This window comes from Ambystoma mexicanum, chromosome 4q (genome assembly GCF_040938575.1).
Source record: "Ambystoma mexicanum isolate Mex_15411 chromosome 4q, UKY_AmexF1_1, whole genome shotgun sequence".
Taxonomy (NCBI): Eukaryota; Metazoa; Chordata; class Amphibia; order Caudata; family Ambystomatidae; genus Ambystoma; species Ambystoma mexicanum.
Genome location: NC_090928.1, coordinates 267,647,620 through 267,666,054, shown reverse-complemented (window position 1 = coordinate 267,666,054; position 18,435 = coordinate 267,647,620). Strand labels below are relative to the sequence as shown.

General features: G+C 42.6%; 1 protein-coding gene across 2 annotated transcripts in view; it reads right to left on the bottom strand.

Moving 5' to 3' along the window:
• Positions 1 to 18,435, bottom strand: part of LOC138467662 (centromere protein J-like) — a 714,848-nt gene that overhangs the window by 662,286 nt on the left and 34,127 nt on the right. For both annotated transcript variants that reach the window (XM_069607842.1, XM_069607843.1), the window contains exon 2: positions 17,868 to 18,399. In XM_069607842.1, the coding sequence (XP_069463943.1) occupies positions 17,868 to 18,329 (462 nt within the window). In that variant the 5' untranslated portion in view covers positions 18,330 to 18,399. The remainder of the gene's footprint in view (positions 1 to 17,867; positions 18,400 to 18,435) is intronic.

The window sequence follows — 18,435 nt, the reverse complement described above, 5'->3', positions numbered from 1 at the left end:
CCAACATTACAAATGGAGACACAGAGGAGATGCAACAAATGATTGTGGTGATAGAAGTACAGACGAGACCAGATTCTATAGAGACTAGTCTTCAGGAAGAAGTTAATGCCCACAAGATTCAATCAGTATCAGCTGTATTAGACTGCCAAAGTAGGATGAGGTAGCATTGTCTTGACCCTTTAATGCATCGCAAGGAGCACGGAGCAGCTGGAAGGATAGAGTGCAGTCACTCTTGTGAGAAGTATTCATAATTTTCCACCAGGGGTCCACAATAAGTGTACACATAAATAAAATGTGTAGCATCACGTGTCTGATTCTCATCATCGGGAACGAGTTAGGTAACCCCAATATTTTTCCCCAAAAGAGACCTTCGACCGCATCCCATAGGGTTTGATCGAAATTGATCATGGTCTTGCTCCCATAGGTGACGATCAGGGATACTTTCTGTCACTAGAAGATTAGGATCGGTTTCATTGAGAACTTTCTGAATTTTCGGTGTAGGCTTACACCTTGTCGGGCCAGGGAAGACATTTTGGTTCTTAGTTGCATCTTCCAGTCTGACTCTACCTCGATTAGTTCACTAATATTCCTAAGTACTTGATTGATGTTTGTTGATCAAGTTTTTTGCCATTCATATAAAATTTAAAGGTCTTATTTTTAGATTGTCGCACACTTGTCAAGGCCATGATTTTTGACTTGGTTGTTGTATTTATTTCCAAGTCGTTTAGCTGCATGTAGGTTTCCAATTCTTTGAGACTTCTTTGTAGTGCAATCAGGGTTTTGTCCAGAATGACAATATCAATTTTGAAAACAGGAATTACATTGCCACATATTCCTCAATGAGATGTGGGATCTGTGTCTTATTTAGTTTAGGTGGGTTTGCCAATTGAAAACAAGGAGGTTCTGGAATCATTTTGAAAACAGGAATTACATTGCCACGTATTCCTCAATGAGATGTGGGATCTGTTTGTTATTTAGTTTAGGCGGGTTTGCCAATTGAAAACGTGGAGGTTCTGGAACATCTGAAGTATATACATTGAAAAGTGTTGCTGCAAGTGGGCAGCCCTGTTTTAGCCCATTATCAAGAGTTTATGGGTGCTGACAGTGCTCCATTTTGTGATAATCTAATCCGAAGTGTTATATTACTATAAAGCTGTTTGATGGGTTCTAGTATTGTCAATGGGCAGTTCCAACTTTTCAATTTTTCCCAGAGTTTCTGTCTGTTGACCAGATCGAACGCCATATGAAGGTCTATAAAAGCTGCATAAATGGTGTATTTATTAGCCAGTGCTTTGTGTTTTAGAAGGTTCAGGATCATCATGTTTACGTTGGTGCCTGTATTTTTTGTAAACCCGGTCTGTCTTATATTGAATTTCTTATTCTTTTTGATCCAAATATTAAGATTGTTGAGCAAAAGGCTTGCAAAGATTTTCCCAATCGAATCCAATAGAGCAATTGGTCGATAATTGGATGCGGTTTGCCTATCTCCAGTTTTAAAAATTGGGATCAGTATGGCTGTTCTCCAGGTGGTTGTAATTTGCTTACACTCCTCAATGGTGGTAAATAAGTGTGCACAAAGAGTTGCCCATTCATCCAGGTTTTTCTTTATGATCGCATTACATAAACCATCGGGCCCTGGAGCTCTGGATGAGTTTCTTTATAGTTTTTAAGATAGTATCATGGTCCCATGAGGTCAGCCATGGCCTGTGATCTGGGTGTTCGATATGTGAGGGCTGGTCAGACAGTCTCCGTTTATAAATTGCTTCGAAGTGGCCAACCCAAGTAGCTTCAGCAATCCCCTGGATCATTTTGTGTTCTCTATTATTTTGTGGATTTAGGAGATTCCACAGTCCTCTAGTATTGTTTGATTTCAGTAGATTTAAGACTGCTTCTGCATCATTTTGTAGTAACTGCGCTTTAGCATTTTTTGTCCAATTTCTGTATTTTTGTTTTGCCTTGTCTATTAACCATTTTTCATTGTGCAGATTATTTTTTTTATCTCTATGATCTTTCTCCTGAGTTCTTTTTTCTTTTCAACCAGCTGAGGGTTGAGTGCATGAATGTGGTTTCTCTTGTTATTGTCATGTTTATTTATTGTTTGTGGGAAGGGTCTTAGCATCCACTCGTAATTTGCTTTGTTCATGCCAACGCAGTGCGATCCAATATAAGCATTTGTTAGTTGTTTCATTTGGTTTCCATTGATGCGTAATCTGGATACTGAGCTATTAGTTTCCGTCTGGGGCAGGTGAATTATTTCTGTTCGAATAGTAAGGACATCCCATATGATACTAATGATGTGAGGATCACTGTTTTTCAATCTAATATTGTTCATCGACAGTACTTTGTTATTAAGAGTTGGTGACATATATATGCAGTCGAGTGTCGCTGTCGATTTTCCAGATGTCCAAGTTGGTGTTGTTCGGTTTGATTTATGCATTTTGATGGGCCTCAGGTTTCTGAGTTCAAGTTCTTTGTTCCAAATTATCTCTTGTGTAGACAGGTTGTTTTTTGGTAGAGGGTCTCCCTGCATATCGTATAGATGTATATTATAGATGTATATTTAGATCTCTGCATATTATTATTTCGATGCTGTCATTGTCGCTGATTAGTTTATCTACCGTGGAGAAAACAGTGTCGATAAAGTCTTCAGTCTGCATCACAACTGGGTTCCAGTATAGATTAAAAATACCTATACTCTGCATCTGCACAGAGGAGAGGGAACAGTTGACAGGCCAGTGAAAGAGTATTCACAGGTTGTCAGTTGGATCCAGGGGGTATGGTGACCATATATATGGGGTCAGAGGGGACGGGGGTGTACACCGCTCCCCTTGAAAATAAAAAGGTTTTGGGGTTGCGGGGGTGTCCCTTGCATGTTCACTGTGATAATGTCCCTTCAAAAAACAGCAATTTCTTGGCAACTTTTTTGCCAGGCGACATTTTTGCAGGGACATTATCACATGGAACCATCTACTGTCCTCATCAGGTTAGTTCCACTATTATTATTATTATTATTGTTATTCCACTGAGTGCAGTTCTTACGTAATAAAAATATTGTATAAAAAGGATTCCTTGTTGCTTGACAAAAACATTGGCATAGCATCCGCACATGTCCTAATATTATTTTTGATAAAATGTGGCCTAAGCCATTTGTTTCTAAAACAATAAAAAAAATTACAATTTACATCTGGCTTTTGTAGATTATACGGCAAACTTTGATACAGTCAATCGAGGCTCACTGTGGAGGAAACTGTCTAAGTGGAGTATCCCTAATGGATGACTGGGCATGATTCAACAATTTGACACTGGCACTCCTGTACAGGTATGTCTTGATAACAATGGCACTTTGTCCAAGCAGGGGTGCTTGTTGGCCCTGTTTTTATTGAATCCATATACTGCCAATTTACACAAGGCACTATTTATGGCGCATAATTATCCCCCCAAAATTGGGTGGGAAGCATATATTATGGTTAGGATATGCAGAAGGATATACAGATGATGTAGTGGTTTTGGACCAAACAGCCATTGGACTGCAAAATACACTAAATGTTCTGTCCTCCTATTCCAAAGACAATGATCTAAAGATCAAATTATGAGAAAACTACAATTATGGCCATTAGAAAACCCTGTGGGAAAAACCAACTCATGTGGTACATAGATGGTAAAAAAATAGAACAGGGTGAGGTTTTCAAATATTTAGGGGTCAACATTAGTACAAAGAAATCGTTAAGCAATATTCAATCTACCATTAGTTTAAGCCCCTTGAGTAAATTCATGGCAGGTAAAAAATGTATAAGTACTGCTCGTGGGACCTCGGTTCTAGGGTTAATATTAATGTATAACATCAGTATTGAACCTGGTATAGTTAGCAAGCCTGGAGACCCACATGAAATTGAAATGTGGTTGGTTGTTCTGGAGCGTAAGATCGGGAGACCTACTTTAGGCCTGTGTCCAGGTTTTCCTATGCATGCTATTAGGGTTGTATTAGGTCTTATTTGAATAACACTACACTTGAGATTAAGAAGTGTTCTTATACCTAGGAATGCTCCTCAATGTTGACAATATGATCATGATTTTATGTGGAAGACATCTAAGGCAGAAATCTATTGGATCGAATTTGCTCTAGGACTTCAGAAATGCCATGCTAAGATTGATTGGCAATATGACCTAAGCGTTGATCTTACATTGCTGGTCCTATTATGGGAGTTGAGTAATAACATTGACTACCTTGCAACTAAAGTGACTTAAGCTGAGTATTCAACTCAGAATTTTAAGTCATTTAGTCTGCAAAGGTATTTAAGTGTAGTTCCCCACAGTAAGCTGCACAGATTTATAATGCTACAGCGATTTAATCAATCGCGTTCACTTATGTCTGTGGCCCAAACCGCAATATTCCTAGAGAGAAACGTACATGTGTAGAATTTGCAGGTCTCAAACTGATTTGGAAACTACCAGACATCTTCTTACACAATGTACTTCTCTTTATATGGAATACAACAGATTCCTAAGTAGGTGTGTGCATGATATTCAAAACAATGAGACAGACGCATTTTGGGCATATTGTCTATCTGAAAGCTCGATGATTCTGTGGAATGCTTTAAGTGGCCAATGGACTCCCATTTCAAATGCTATTGGGGGAGGAAAATGAAGAAAGTTTAGCGTTGATGTCTGTGAAAGTGGTGATATCCTGATTACGCTTTGGACCTTGTAGTGATGTTTTGTCTCGAGATGACAGCTAATTTGCACTGCATGGCTGCTAAGTTTTATGAAATTGACACAGTTCATAGCAGCATAATGAGAATGATGAATTCATTTTTTAAGGAAAAAAATCTTTGAGGATTTTTTATTGGATTGTAATGTAAAAATTTATTTTGGATAAGTATTCTGATTGTACTTGCTGTTTGGATATTCATAGGATTGTGTGGAAATGTGTAATACACTGTAAATAAATAAGTGAATATATGGCAAAATGGGAGGAAGCATTGGGTTCTAATATATCTACCGAAACCTGGCAAAATATATGGAGAGAAATACCTTGAGTAGGTCGATCAATGCGACTAAGGGAAAAATACAAAGTTATGATGTGTTGATACTTAAACCCCTCACACCTCCAAAAAATATATCCAATGAGTCCGACCTTTAATTGAGGGTGTGTGGGAACAGGGGGTTCTGACCCTTATATGGTGGCATTCCCTAAACTGAAATTCTACTAGAAGGAAGCGTTAAGCACAATCAGGCCTGCAGATAAGGTGTGTAATAGTCCTTTTTACGCATGAAAATATTGTAAATACGGCAGGTTTATTATTTTCCTGTGTACATTTACACACAAGTTTAGAGCAGAGGGCAGTGCAAAGGTCAGGTTACTTGATGGAAACCAGAACGCTTCTTTTGATGTTTATCTACATGGATGTAAGTGCAAGCCATGGATAAAAGCCTCTGAAACAGAATGTATTTCTCTGAAGCCTTTCAAAAAAAGAAACTGCACACTGTGATAAAAGGAATGGTTTCTTTCAGTTCAGCTTCTGCTTTGTTGATGCTGATGGAGCAAACAGAATCACTGTGCATATTTATTTTCCTAGCATTTTAGGATTGTGAAATTAATAAAATGGAAAACTAAGTTGTGATTGAGAATTCATATTTTGTAACAAATTATGCTTTTTTTTTCTTCTCCAGTACAAGCAAACCAGTATTGCACAATTGTATTTTTCAGAGTTCCTGTGCTGTGTGCATACTCATGCGAAGGCAGATCATTTTAACACTTATCATTTAATTTACACTGTAATTATAAAATGTGTGTAAAATGATGACTATGCACGGTCTACTTTACATCCATTCAACCTTGCAATGAATGGGGTACATTACTATAAAGGATGAGTGGCAGCAGAGGCTTTGTTCAAGGGTGAGTGATTGTCATCACACCAATCACAGGTGTTCGAGCCTCTCAAATCTTCAAGACGTTTAAAACATCCAAAACCTGACTATCCAGGAAGTGCAAGTGCTGTTCAAAATGATTACATTTGTAATTGAAATAGAAACTCTGCAAAATCAGTCCCTTTGATAATCCAGATATGTGTTTAACTTTATGTAGTGCTTCATACATGGTTGGTCCAACATCTAAGCACTGTGATTTTTATACCTTAGTCGATACTCAGTTAATCGACCTCTGAAGGATGTTAGCCAATCAGATAGCTCAGCTGGTTGAGCACTCTTTGCTGTGATCTGTAAGTTGCAGGTTCGAATCCGGGCAACTCAGCCTTTCATCCTTTCAAGGTCGATAAAGGAGTACCTACTTCGGTTTGCTGATAATTGTGATAAATATGTTCAATGTACAGCATTTTGCCAAAAGCGCTATATAGATAACCATTGAACCATGATATTAGATATCAAATTTAGCATAGAGTCTTTACCTCTCTGCACTGTTGTATCATAACATTGGCATACCATTAGGAAGTAATGGCTCCTTTCATTAAACATCAGAAGATAATTCTGCTATCGAACCTCAAAACACACAATACAATACAATTTATGCTTGCTTTTCTATGTAATGGTCTACATTTTTGTGTTTTCAACATTTAAATATATGCAGGAGAGATCAAATGGCCAGACCTTAGAGAAATGATGAAAAGTGTATTCTGCCATGATGCAGAAAGCTGCCACATTGTAATGATTTCCATACAGTTTTTGCACACGTCGGCTGGATGTCACATACATTTTACTCTCTTGGAAAGAAGAAAAGTCATTTTTACTCTCTTAAAATCACATTTACTCTCAAGGTTTAAAAATATGGAGTAAAATACTCCTAACTCAAAATCTTATCTGGAGCACTGAGCACAATAGACACATTTTTGGGACGCTTGATTCCCCTCTGCCACAAATGGCTCCTGCTGGGATTGGTGTACAAAGACACAATCGAACTACTCACTACGAAACCCAAAGTCTTTTATTCCCTGATTACAGCAGATAAGTTACAAATAGCGATGTTTTGAAAAAAGGAACTACCTCCACCCATATACATTGGAATGTAATTCCATTCTCAATGGGGTCAGTCGGTGAAAATCAGTTTATTTGGATTAGCAAAAAGCCATAAACAAGCATCATGAATACATACATCTAGTATGCCTGGGATAAGTAAACCAGCAAGAATAGAAAAATAACAACAATTACAACCATTTTACTTTAAAAAAAAACAATGAAAAATATTAAATCACATGGAAAAAAATAGTCTCTGTTTCCATGCAATATGTATGTGGCATGCCAGTTTAAAAGCACATATGGCATCAGCAATAGAGAGCAACAGCATAAAAGCAGGTTTCCAGTGTCTAAAACCACTACCCCTTAGGAACCCAAGGAGATTCTGTCTCTGTATATCATTGGAAAGCGGGCAAAAAGGCACAAAGTGGGCCAAGGTTACAGTGGCACCCCAGGGAAAGCAGACTTCATTTGGCTCCTTTAGACCGGATCATTGCTGGTAATAGCCTTTACTGGCAACCCTATTAGCCTGACAGGAGTAGCAATTAGATACCCGTGTTAGATCCCCTGCTGTCCCCATAGATGGTGATAGGGGCAGAGGATGAATCGCAGTTTAGAATCTCACTATCACTTCCCCACAGGGCCATACATTCCCGCTTCAGCACATGGACTGGAACTGCAGCGATGTATTCAGGGTTCCCAAAATAGCACTTCAAACTTACTGATCGGAGGGATCTTTTTATGTATGCCAACCATTCAATATTAGGACATCTGCCCAAGGAAATCAAATATCTTATCAGGAATTTAGTCAGATTCGTATCTTGCCTTGACTATAAATATCCCGAGAATAAAATAGGATTCAGTAACAGTACATCATAAAAATAGACTTGCACGGTTTCTAAGTGTGTGGCATAGGTTGAGGTAGTTGAGGGCACCCCCAGAAGCCGTGATAGAAACAAGTTCTCCTCACAATGAAGGCTATCAATCTTACCCACAATTCGCTGCTGTATGCACCAATAGCCGCCCTCTTTCGTCTATATGCCGTTAATATATGTGCACTTCAATGGAGAGTTGTTTCAGGGTCTTAGCACACCGAAAAAGGCTGCTAATGACCTGTTCAATTTGTAATCTTCCTTTACAGATAGTGGGCCTCATTATCAGGTTGGCAGTAACCCCATAACACTGAATCCAGCCCCTGGCTTCCTGGGGCAACTGGGTTTTTACACGTCCCGGCGGCATGGAAAGTTAGGCGCCGGATTTTGTAACTCCCCATTTCTGTAGAGTCCCATAGAACTCTACGGGAGAGGGGAGATGGAAGCGCAGGCACCGTTGCTAACGGTGCCAGTGCTTCTGTAAAGATTCTGCATACCGGGGCCACAGCGCCCGGCAGGGTCAGACCTTTCGGGCGCAGCGGCCCCGGCAGGCAGACTCATAGTGTGGCGGTCCGGAAACAAGGGTGCCGGTAAGCTTACTGGCACCCTTGTTTCCGGACCGCCACACTTGTAAGCAGGCCCATTGGTATTTCAATTGTGCTATCTGTTGAAGCTTATGCTCAGATATTCAAAGTTCTCACAGTTAGTCAATCTTTTACCATTAAGAAAGATCTTAGGATGTTGATATGGCTTAATAGAGAAGCACAAAAATATAACACTTGGCAATATTCACCCTGAGCCCCTACAGAGTCATAAAGTTAACATGGCCCTCTACTAAGGTTTGTAGTGATTTCGGAGTTCTAGCTAAAAGGGTAGCATCATATGTGTAACTTAACACAGGAAACCGCCTATTCAAACATTGTGGAACATCAACGTCGATCTATTCCAAAACTGAGGGCAAAAAATGATTATATAAATTAAAGAGAAGAGGCGCGAGCATGCATCCCTGCCACACCCCTTTCTCCACCTTGATGTTGCTACTAAGATCACCCCCTTTCCAAATCTACCCTGAACCTCTGAGTCAGAATGTAATGATTCCAGCACGTGTAGCAGTGGTCCTGGGACACCCATTTCACCTCAAATCTGCCAAAGGAGATTCCTGTCCACGTGGTGAAATGATGAACTCAGGTCCATAAACGCCACATAGAAAAGAGCTCTCATAAGAGACACATATCTGGCAAGAAGCAGGTCTAGGTTGATGGTTTGGGCTACAGTTACCATCCCAGGTCTGAAAAGCAACTGAGTATCAGAGAGACTGCTAGATTCTATAGCACATTGCTCCAGTCTGTTCATAAGAATGCCAGAAAATAGCTTCGATGTGCCATCGAGCAGGGTAACCAGACGATAAGACACAAGGGAGGATTTTTACTTGTTTATTAATGGGTACTATAGTGCCCATCTTCGAACTACGGGGGATAGGATTAGTTTTCAAAATAGCATTAAACACCTGAGTAAGAAAAGGAGCCCATAATACAGTACAAGAACGGAAAAGGTAATTTGGCACCGAATCTGCATTTTCTTCAGTTCTCGAAGTTATAGTGGAATCAGAGCTGTAGAGCATATTAAAATGATCTTCCCAGTCACTTTTGGTAACATAAACCTCTGGATCTTCAGAACCACCTAGATCTAATCCAAGAGAATTCCTGGCAATAATTCTTCAGAAGCTTTCATTATCAAAAGAGCTTGCAGCCTCGTGTAGCCCATCCCAATAATCATTAGCAATCTCTCTCCTTCTTAGAGCCAATTCCATTTTAAAAAAAGTTCCGCCTTTGTCCGATAACAGCAATATCAGGAGGAAGAGCCTTCAGGCTGGAAAGGAGAGCTCTTTTTCTTTTCCTTACACCTGGATGATAGCCAAGACCGATGTTTTTTTGGGATCTCATTGGGCATCTCTTATTGCACAAGATTTCAGTACAATTAATGAATAGTGTCTGAACATAGACAAGACACTATAATGTCCTCATTCTGTTTAACCACTTCACCAAGCAGGACGTTCCCCTTATCACCCCTCCAGAGGATTGCCCTCATGTGTGGTCCCCTCTCCAGTGCTAGAGGATAGACTAAACTTCTGTCTGTAAACAATTTCCCGCGCCACGTCCAAACCAATCAGAGTGGGTAATGGTTGCTTTCAGAGAGCTCTAAAACTTCAAAGCCTACTATACAGCTCCAACATTTCATGGGAACTAATATATAGTCAATGATACGCTGGTGACAGCCGTTGTTGAAAGTATAGTTCCCTGTGAATCTTGACTGGAACCTCGCGTTTATGGCTCTGTAACCAGTCTCTATCATTATGTCCCAAAGGAGAAGAAGAAGAGTGCCATTTGAGGATGCTGAATCCATCAAACAAGGAGTTGAAACGGAGAAGGCCCTCCCCTCATCAACGGGGGTAATCTTTAAGTAAATTAAAATGTGTTAATGTTAAGGTAGATATCATTGTGTATAATCCATACTTCGTTGCACCAAGTAATTCATGTAAATTAGATAAAGCAACAATAATAGTACAGCTACTTCTTGTGGCAATGCTCTGCTGGTAATGCTGATCCAAACCTATCATGCAGCTCTGTGGATGGACGCAGTGCCACCAAGATGCCATTGTTTCCCATTTTATGTTGAGAGTATTTTATTTCTCTATTTTTTTGTTCCAAGTATTTGCCAATTTGTTTTCCAGTAAAAGTGCTGGTATAATTATTCATTTATATTTTTATAGCATGTACCAAGCTCAGGAGCAATTTAGCAAGTCAAAATGTAAAGATTAGTGACACTTATTACAGAACAATACATAGATGGGGGTCTGAACTAGATAGCCAGAATCTAGGTTAAACCCAGTTGTAGTTAGAAGGGTCAAGTCTTTCGTTTTTTTCCTAAACTGAAGGAGACTTGGAGCAGTTTGCATTGCTACTGAGAGGTAGTTCTAGGGCACAGTGAGTGTAACATGAGAAGGACTGTTACCTCATTTTCTGTTTGGGGGCTAGTCTAGTTTCCAGTCTGGTGATGGTCTTTAAGCGAGATGAAAGTGTGCTGCCCGTTGTTTTTAGTTTGGCAATCGGGCTGGTGGTGTACCAGCAGTGGTTGACTTGTAGGTGAGGCACATGGTGTTGAACCAGATCCTAACCGAGATGGGGGGGCCAGTGTAATTCACGCAAGGTGGGGGCAATGTGGTCAAATTTCCAAGTGCCAGTGATGAGGCGAGCCACATCATGGTGGACAACTTGGAGGGGTGCAGGGGAGCAATCAGGAGCCCTGCAAGGAGGGTGAACCCCCCCATCAATATGCAAGACCACAGGACCTACACCACCATTTGGAAGTCCTGGGGTGGGTGGAAGGGCTTCATCTTGTGGTGAAGAGAGATCAGATACCAACATTTTGAGCTTTTTTTCATGATGTGTTTTTGGAAGGATAGATTGCTATCCATAATGAAGTCTATGGAATCTGTTGAGTTGAGGGTTGAAGCCTTTCGAGAACTTTTCATCCAGCCACCTTTGAGTACGTCCCTGCTTGGAGCAGTGGCCTAGAAGTACACATTTTGTCTTGGTGAGGTTAAGCTGTAAATAGGCATTTGTCAAACACACTTGAATGGTTGTTAGGCATGAGCGAAGGAGAGCAATATGATGTGGGCACTTGACCTTTAGGAACAACTGTGTATCATCTGTGAACTAGTGTATCATGGTGCTGGGGTCAACTAGGAGTGATCTCAGTGGTTCCATATAGATGTTAAAGATGACCTCAGAGAGAATGGAAACTTGAGGAACTCCAGAAGAGACAGCGGGTGTTCAGACCTGAGGGAGCCCATCTAGACAGACCGCTGTCTTCCAGAAAGGTAAGATATGAACCATTTCAGGATGGTGCCAGAGAAGCCGGACCTGTGGGCAAGGAGTGTGAGTAGTGTGTGATGTCGACAGTGTCGAATGAAGCCACAGAGAGATCCACAGGGATTAGCATGCATGATTCCCATTTGTCTATAATTTAATGTCTATCATGTCCCACCTGGATTATGGCTGTTTCAGTGTTGCATTTGGAACGAACCTGGATTGCTAATCCCAGAGAAGACCGAGCTGCTGGATTTTTATAAGTAGTTGGGTAGCAACTCCCTTCTCCATGACTTTATGGAGAAACTGAGGCTTGGGATCAGCCAGCAGTTTACTATTTCTTCTGGTTTGATGGTGGGTGTTTTCTAGACATCTGTGAATGAACACTCGCGTATGGATGTGTTGACTAGCCTAATAAGAAAGGACAGGACTGGTATGTTTTAAGGATGGTGTTCAGGAGAATGTCTTCAGTGTAAGAGATTGGTTTTAATTAGGCAAGTATGTACGAGAGGTCCTCGGGCAAGAGGGGAGAGTCTAGGATTGAACAGCCAGGAGGGGGATATAGGAATGGTGGTCAGAGGATGCAGAGCCCTCAATGTGGAGCCTTTTGGTATCCATCATGTTGATAAAGAACATATGGATATCCTCACACCCCTGTCAAGGTTCTAGTAGCTCTGGCCTGCCAATAGAATTCTGTAAAAAGGTTTGTTAGAGGATGGCCTATATGTGGTGTGAAATATGTAGCCTTGACTTCAACTAACAGGGTCTGCCATTTGGAATATAAGACCTTGAGGGATAGAGGGTCATTTGGTTTGTGGGCCTTGTGCCAGCATTACTAAAGAGCTTTAATGGACAGTTTGCTGATAGGGAGCTCTTGAGTATGCCAGGCGCCGGACAGTTTGGTTGCCCAATTTTTCAGAAGCAAAAGTATCTGCCAACTCCTAAAGGTGGGGATATTGGAGTCTCAACAACTGATAAGTGTTTGAAGAAGTGGCATGCCACAATCGGGTATTTATCCTGACCATAGTTGTCAGGGAGTGGGATAAGGAAAATGGGATGGCTGCACGATCTGTCCAGTGGAGCGCAATGTGTGTGAGGGATAGTACTCTTTGGGCTATGTCCAGCAATTCTGCCCGAGTCAGGAGTTTGTCTCTGGTGTTTTGGTTGCATGGGTCCCAGGAAAGTTGAAATTTCCAAGGAAGATATTGGTCGCATGAAAGACTGAAACTGTAACATACCTCTAAGATGGTCTATAGGTGAGGCAGAAAGTAGCTGAGACTTGCATGATTGAGGGAATTGGCAATTTCTATTGAATTTAATGGTGATGGATTGTGTACCGTACAAGGGCAGTCGATTTTGTGGATGACTCCCACTTACCCCTCTGCTTTGCTTGAACGGTCCACACATGTTGGATGCTGAATGCAGTTGGGATGAGGACCTCAAAGATGTGGATGGAGGTTGTTGTGAGAGTTTTCAGTAAAGAAGATAGCATTGAGCTTTTTGGCAATGCTCAAGTCCGACATTTCTGCTGCGTGCTGCGTGTAGGACGTCTAATTGAGCTTTAACGAGCACTAAGGAGCATGTATAGTGCAAGCGGAAGGGATGAGCAGCGACAAGGGGAGTTTCAGAGAAGGTTCCTTGGATAAGATGTGCAGTATATATCAGTGATATGCCTGGGGTTCCCTGGAGAGTGTGGGGAAGAGCTTGTTTTGTGAGAGACTCATGGTTATGTCTTAATTGTAGCAAGGTGCAGAGGGTGTGGCCCTTGGCCCTGCTAGGCCTGAACTTGTACAAACGAGCAGCTTTCAGGTCTTCATCCGTCCTTTGTGGAGGATGCCGGTGATGAGTACACCTAGGGGAGAATGCCTAAATGAAGCCTAAGGTGGGCTTGGTCAGTAGTGGAAGGGACACAAAAGGCAGGAACAGTTAAGTCCTGTAACCTGTTTTCACCACATCTGCTGCTGGAGGCTGGGCCACCTTCTGCTGCTGCTGGTGTCCCTTAAGAGAAGGCAGGGATAGGCGTGTTCAGCAGTGGATGATGGGAAGAAGGCAGTAAAAGCAGGGTCACATGACCTGCTCTCACCGCATCTGACTGACCACAAAAGTGATGGGTGGAAGGTTTCGAATGAATCTAAACCACTGGCAATTGCTCTGGGCAACCTTCCACACCACCGTTTTTTAGCCCGTCTGCGCCATTGCAAAAGGGGACCAGCCATGTGCAAATCAGTCAGCAGCTGCCGCCACCGAAGGTAGCAGCCAAGCCCGAACTGCTAGGCCAGGTCCCCTTCGCACAGAAAACCAAGCAACCCCAGACATGTTTCGGCCTTGTTGGACCTCAGTGAGGTGCAGCCTGGTTCCCTGTGGCGCAGCGAGCAAGGGACCCACGTCTGGGCATACCCTCTCTCACAAGGAGAAACAAACTGACCACAAAAGTGATGGGTGGAAGGTTTCGAATGAATCTAAACCACTGGCAATTGCTCTGGGCAACCTTCCACACCACCGTTTTTTAGCCCGTCTGCGCCATTGCAAAAGGGGACCATTCTAAACCTTCCAGCCATCACCTCTTTTGTTTTGCTATTGTCACCCCGAGTGGGACGGGTATGCCCAGATGTGGGTCCCGTGCCTGCTGGGCCTAGAGACCCAAGCTACTCCTCACTGATGATGCCCAACAAGGCTGAAACATGTCTGGGGATGCTTGTGGTCTTGTGCAGAAGGGATGTGACCTAGCAGTTCGGGCTGGACTACCCCTTTGGGGATGGGGCCAAGCCTGATTTGCATATGGTTTTTCCCCTTCTGTAATGGCTTGGCAGGCGAAGAACGATGGTCTGGAGGGTTGCCCAGAGCAATGCCAGAGGTTAAGATTCATTCTAAACCTTCCAGCCATCACCTCTTTTGTTTTGCTATTGTCACCCTGAGTGGGACGGGTATGCCCAGACGTGGGTCCCGTGCCTGCTGGGCCTAGAGACCCAAGCTACTCCTCACTGATGACGCCCAACAAGGCTGAAACATGTCTGGGGATGCTTGTGGTCTCGTGCAGAAGGGATGTGACCTAGCAGTTCGGGCTGGACTACCCCTTTGGGGGTGGGGCCAAGCCTGATTTGCATATGGTATTTCCCCTTCTGTAATGGCTTGGCAGGCAAAGAACGATGGTCTGGAGGGTTGCCCAGAGCAATGCCAGAGGTTAAGATTCATTCTAAACCTTACAGCCATCACCTCTTTTGTTTTGCTATTGTCACCCCGAGTGGGACGGGTATGCCCAGACGTGGGTCCCGTGCCTGCTGGGCCTAGAGACCCAAGCTACTCCTCACTGATGACGCCCAACAAGGCTGAAACATGTCTGGGGATGCTTGTGGTCTCGTGCAGAAGGGATGTGACCTAGCAGTTCGGGCTGGACTACCCCTTTGGGGGTGGGGCCAAGCCTGATTAGCATATGGTTTTTCCCCTTCTGTAATTGCTTGGCAGGCGAAGAACGATGGTCTGGAGGGTTGCCCAGAGCAATGCCAGAGGTTACGATTCATTCTAAACCTTCCAGCCATCACCACTTTTGTTTTGCTATTCTCACCGTATCTGAGGCTGGATCAGGATACTTGCCTGGTGTCCCTTAAGTGAACCTTGAGGTGGGCATGGTCAGCAGAGGATGTAGGGCAGAAGGTGGGAAGAGCAAAGTCACATGACCTCATTCCACCACGTCTGCTGCTGGTGGCTGGATTGGCTTATTCTGCTGGTGTCCCGTAAATGTAGCCCAAGGTGGGCGTGGCTAGCAGTGGGTGATGGACAGGGGTAGGGAGAGCGATGTCACGTGACCTGCTGTCACTGTGTCTGCTTTTGGAGACTGCATTGGTTTACACTACTAATGTCCCTTAAGTGAAGCCTCAGGTGGGTGTGGCCAGAAGTGAATGATGGCCAGAATGTTGGAAGAGTGGAGTCCTGTGACCTGTTCTGATGGCTTCTTCTGCTGGCGGCTGGGTTGGCTTAAGCTGCTATTGTTCCTTGCGTGAAGACCGAGGTGGGTGTGGTCAGCAGTAGGTGGAGGGTGGGCACAATACGGGAAGCGAGAGGTCACATGCTACTGGCCTCCCTGGCAGTCAAGAAGCAGGGATTCCAGCCCTTTCCAGGCCCTAATAGGATAATTCAGGAATCATGCTTTTCTTCCTCTGCCCTTCCCTGCGGCCTGGCGAGAGATGCCTTCTGATCTAACAATTAAGAAAGGGAAGAAAGGGGCAGGGCTAAGCAGGAAGGTGGGGCACAGGTTAACTGATCTGGATCCAATTGCACCAGCTCCCCAACTGCAAAGGAAAAGAGGCTGTAAAGCAGCTTAAGTATGAAAGAATGGGGTGGCTTCAGAAAGAGCATAAAAAAGAGGTACAAAAGGTTTAGCAGTGATTAGCAGTTGGGTTGGGAGAGGTTATGTCACCTAGATCCACTTGTACCACCTGCCCAACTGCTGGTATGCCAGATATCTGGTGGGCTTCTGCCGTAGAATCAATATAGTCATTTGAGTTGCCATGTGCGGGACATTACATTACAAGATAAAAGGAGTAGCCATTGTGTGTGACATTAATTTTGCAGGGCATTGAACAACCTTTAAGTATAATCAATGTATCAATCTATTACTCTGCTTGGCTGATCGCCTTTCTTGCCACTCTACATTGAGCAGTCAGAGGGACGTTGCAAAGGTTTTGCAATTGTACAATATCAAACTGACCGAATGTCTGTAAAAATTGAGTAATGGTTTTCAGTGTTTTTTCTGGCCTACAGACTAGCGACTAATGGCTCCTGGATATGGGGGAAATCCCCTTTGGTCACAAATCTATGCTTTAGCCAAATTAAATGTTTCCTGTTAAGGTTTTAGGGAAGGTACTACCCATCCACTAAACATACAAGAATGTCCCTCTTACTACTTTCGTAACATTCTTCATGCTCACAGATGGACTGGTTTGTGTTGTGCTCCCTAGATTACTGCATACAGCCACTGGACTGAGTAAAGAATGCTGGTACACCACATCCATCCTGAAAGAACTTCATTGGCATCCTTTTGATACGATTTGGTAACTTAATAATATCCTTGCAGAACAGAGGCACCACTTTCCTAATATAAACGTGAGCAATATATTCCAGCTAGAATTTAAGAACTAAAGATTTCCTCTTTAGGGTTTTTTCCCAATGCTTTGACGGCAGATCAGGGAGGGACTCCGGAAGGCGTCTGGCACCTTGCCAAGCAATCTACCATGATTTATTCTGAACAGAAATGACCACCCAGAATCTTTCAAACAGTTGAGAACGTAATAGTGCCCTGAAACTACTTTGGTGTATAACAGATTTGCAGCGTGATTTACAATTTCAACCAATTTTAAACCCATCTTAAAAAAGTAGTATTTACAAATGTAGGAGGCTACTGCCCTTTGAGAAATCCCAAAGATTACAGATTTTTGGTAGTCTTTGATTACTTTCCCAGATATTGGAATATCAAATGGTTAATAGCACTGTCACATTTGCCCTTGATTACCAATCTACCTCCAAGTCATTAATCGGCATATCTCAAAATATGAATCATGAGAGTAGGAGAGAGATATTTTCTAAAGTTTGTATCTTAAAGTTTATAATGTTTTGGATAACACTCCCACATACAGTCCAAGGGTTCCATGATGATCTTTGAAATCAGTTCGTTTTGCCACTGTTTTTCCTTACATGGCAGGATTTGTCCACTCCCACTGGGTCTCCGACAACATCCCTTAAACCGTTTCCTCCTACACACTTGTACAGAGTGTAGGGCCCTTTCATTATTGCTTATTCTCGAATTGTTTAAGGGGAAAGGGAGTTTTGCTCTTCTTCTGAATTTAGCTATGAAAATATAGGGCTATGCCCCTATCCTGATACAGTCAAGCTTAAAGACCCCTAACCCTTTGAATAAATGACATTTGACAATATTGATGGCAGACCCCAGGAAGTTTGGATGCCCATACATTTTCAGGATGATTGTTTAAATGGTAGTTTTGATTTCATGTGAGACGCAACGTTGTACTACTTAAAAACTGAATAAGATAGCCTTTTCGCTCCTTTTTTCACCTTTCGTGCATGCAATGATAGGAAGATATTAGTTACAATTTACAGCACGGCTTTTTAAGAAAAGAAGATACATGTAGGGATTTCCAACACCAACCTGCTGCATGGTTCCATAGAATATATTTCCTTGATTCAGGGGATGATAGTGTGGGTCCAAGAGTTCACCAGTCTTGTTGACTTGGGGACTTCCCATTTGAAGTGTCTGGTTTGAATTTGGTGGCAACAAATGATGAAAAAGGGCATTGCCAGCCATATAATTTAGGTGCTGTGTCGATGTGTCTTGCCTAATCATGCTCTTGTCCATATTTTCCACTGAGGTTACATTATTTTGAATCTGAGCCCTGTTAGGTGAAAAGGGAAAAATGCTGCCCTGGTCCACAAAAGTGCTATAAGTGTTGTTCGTCCATCCAGCTGTCGAAGGAACTTCCAACGTGTGACTGTTGGGTGCAGGCGGCCTTGCTGAAGCAATATTGTTAGCCCATTCAGACAGATGAGCATCATTGCACGTTGTGTCCACTGCCATGTTCTCATTTCTGAACTCCATTTTAGGAATGCACATTGTATTCTGGATACAAATATCCAGCGTTTGAAGGACAGATTTGAAGAGTGGGAAATGAGGCCCTCATGTTCTGGAAAAGAAAGAGTAAGGTTACAATCTCAAATTG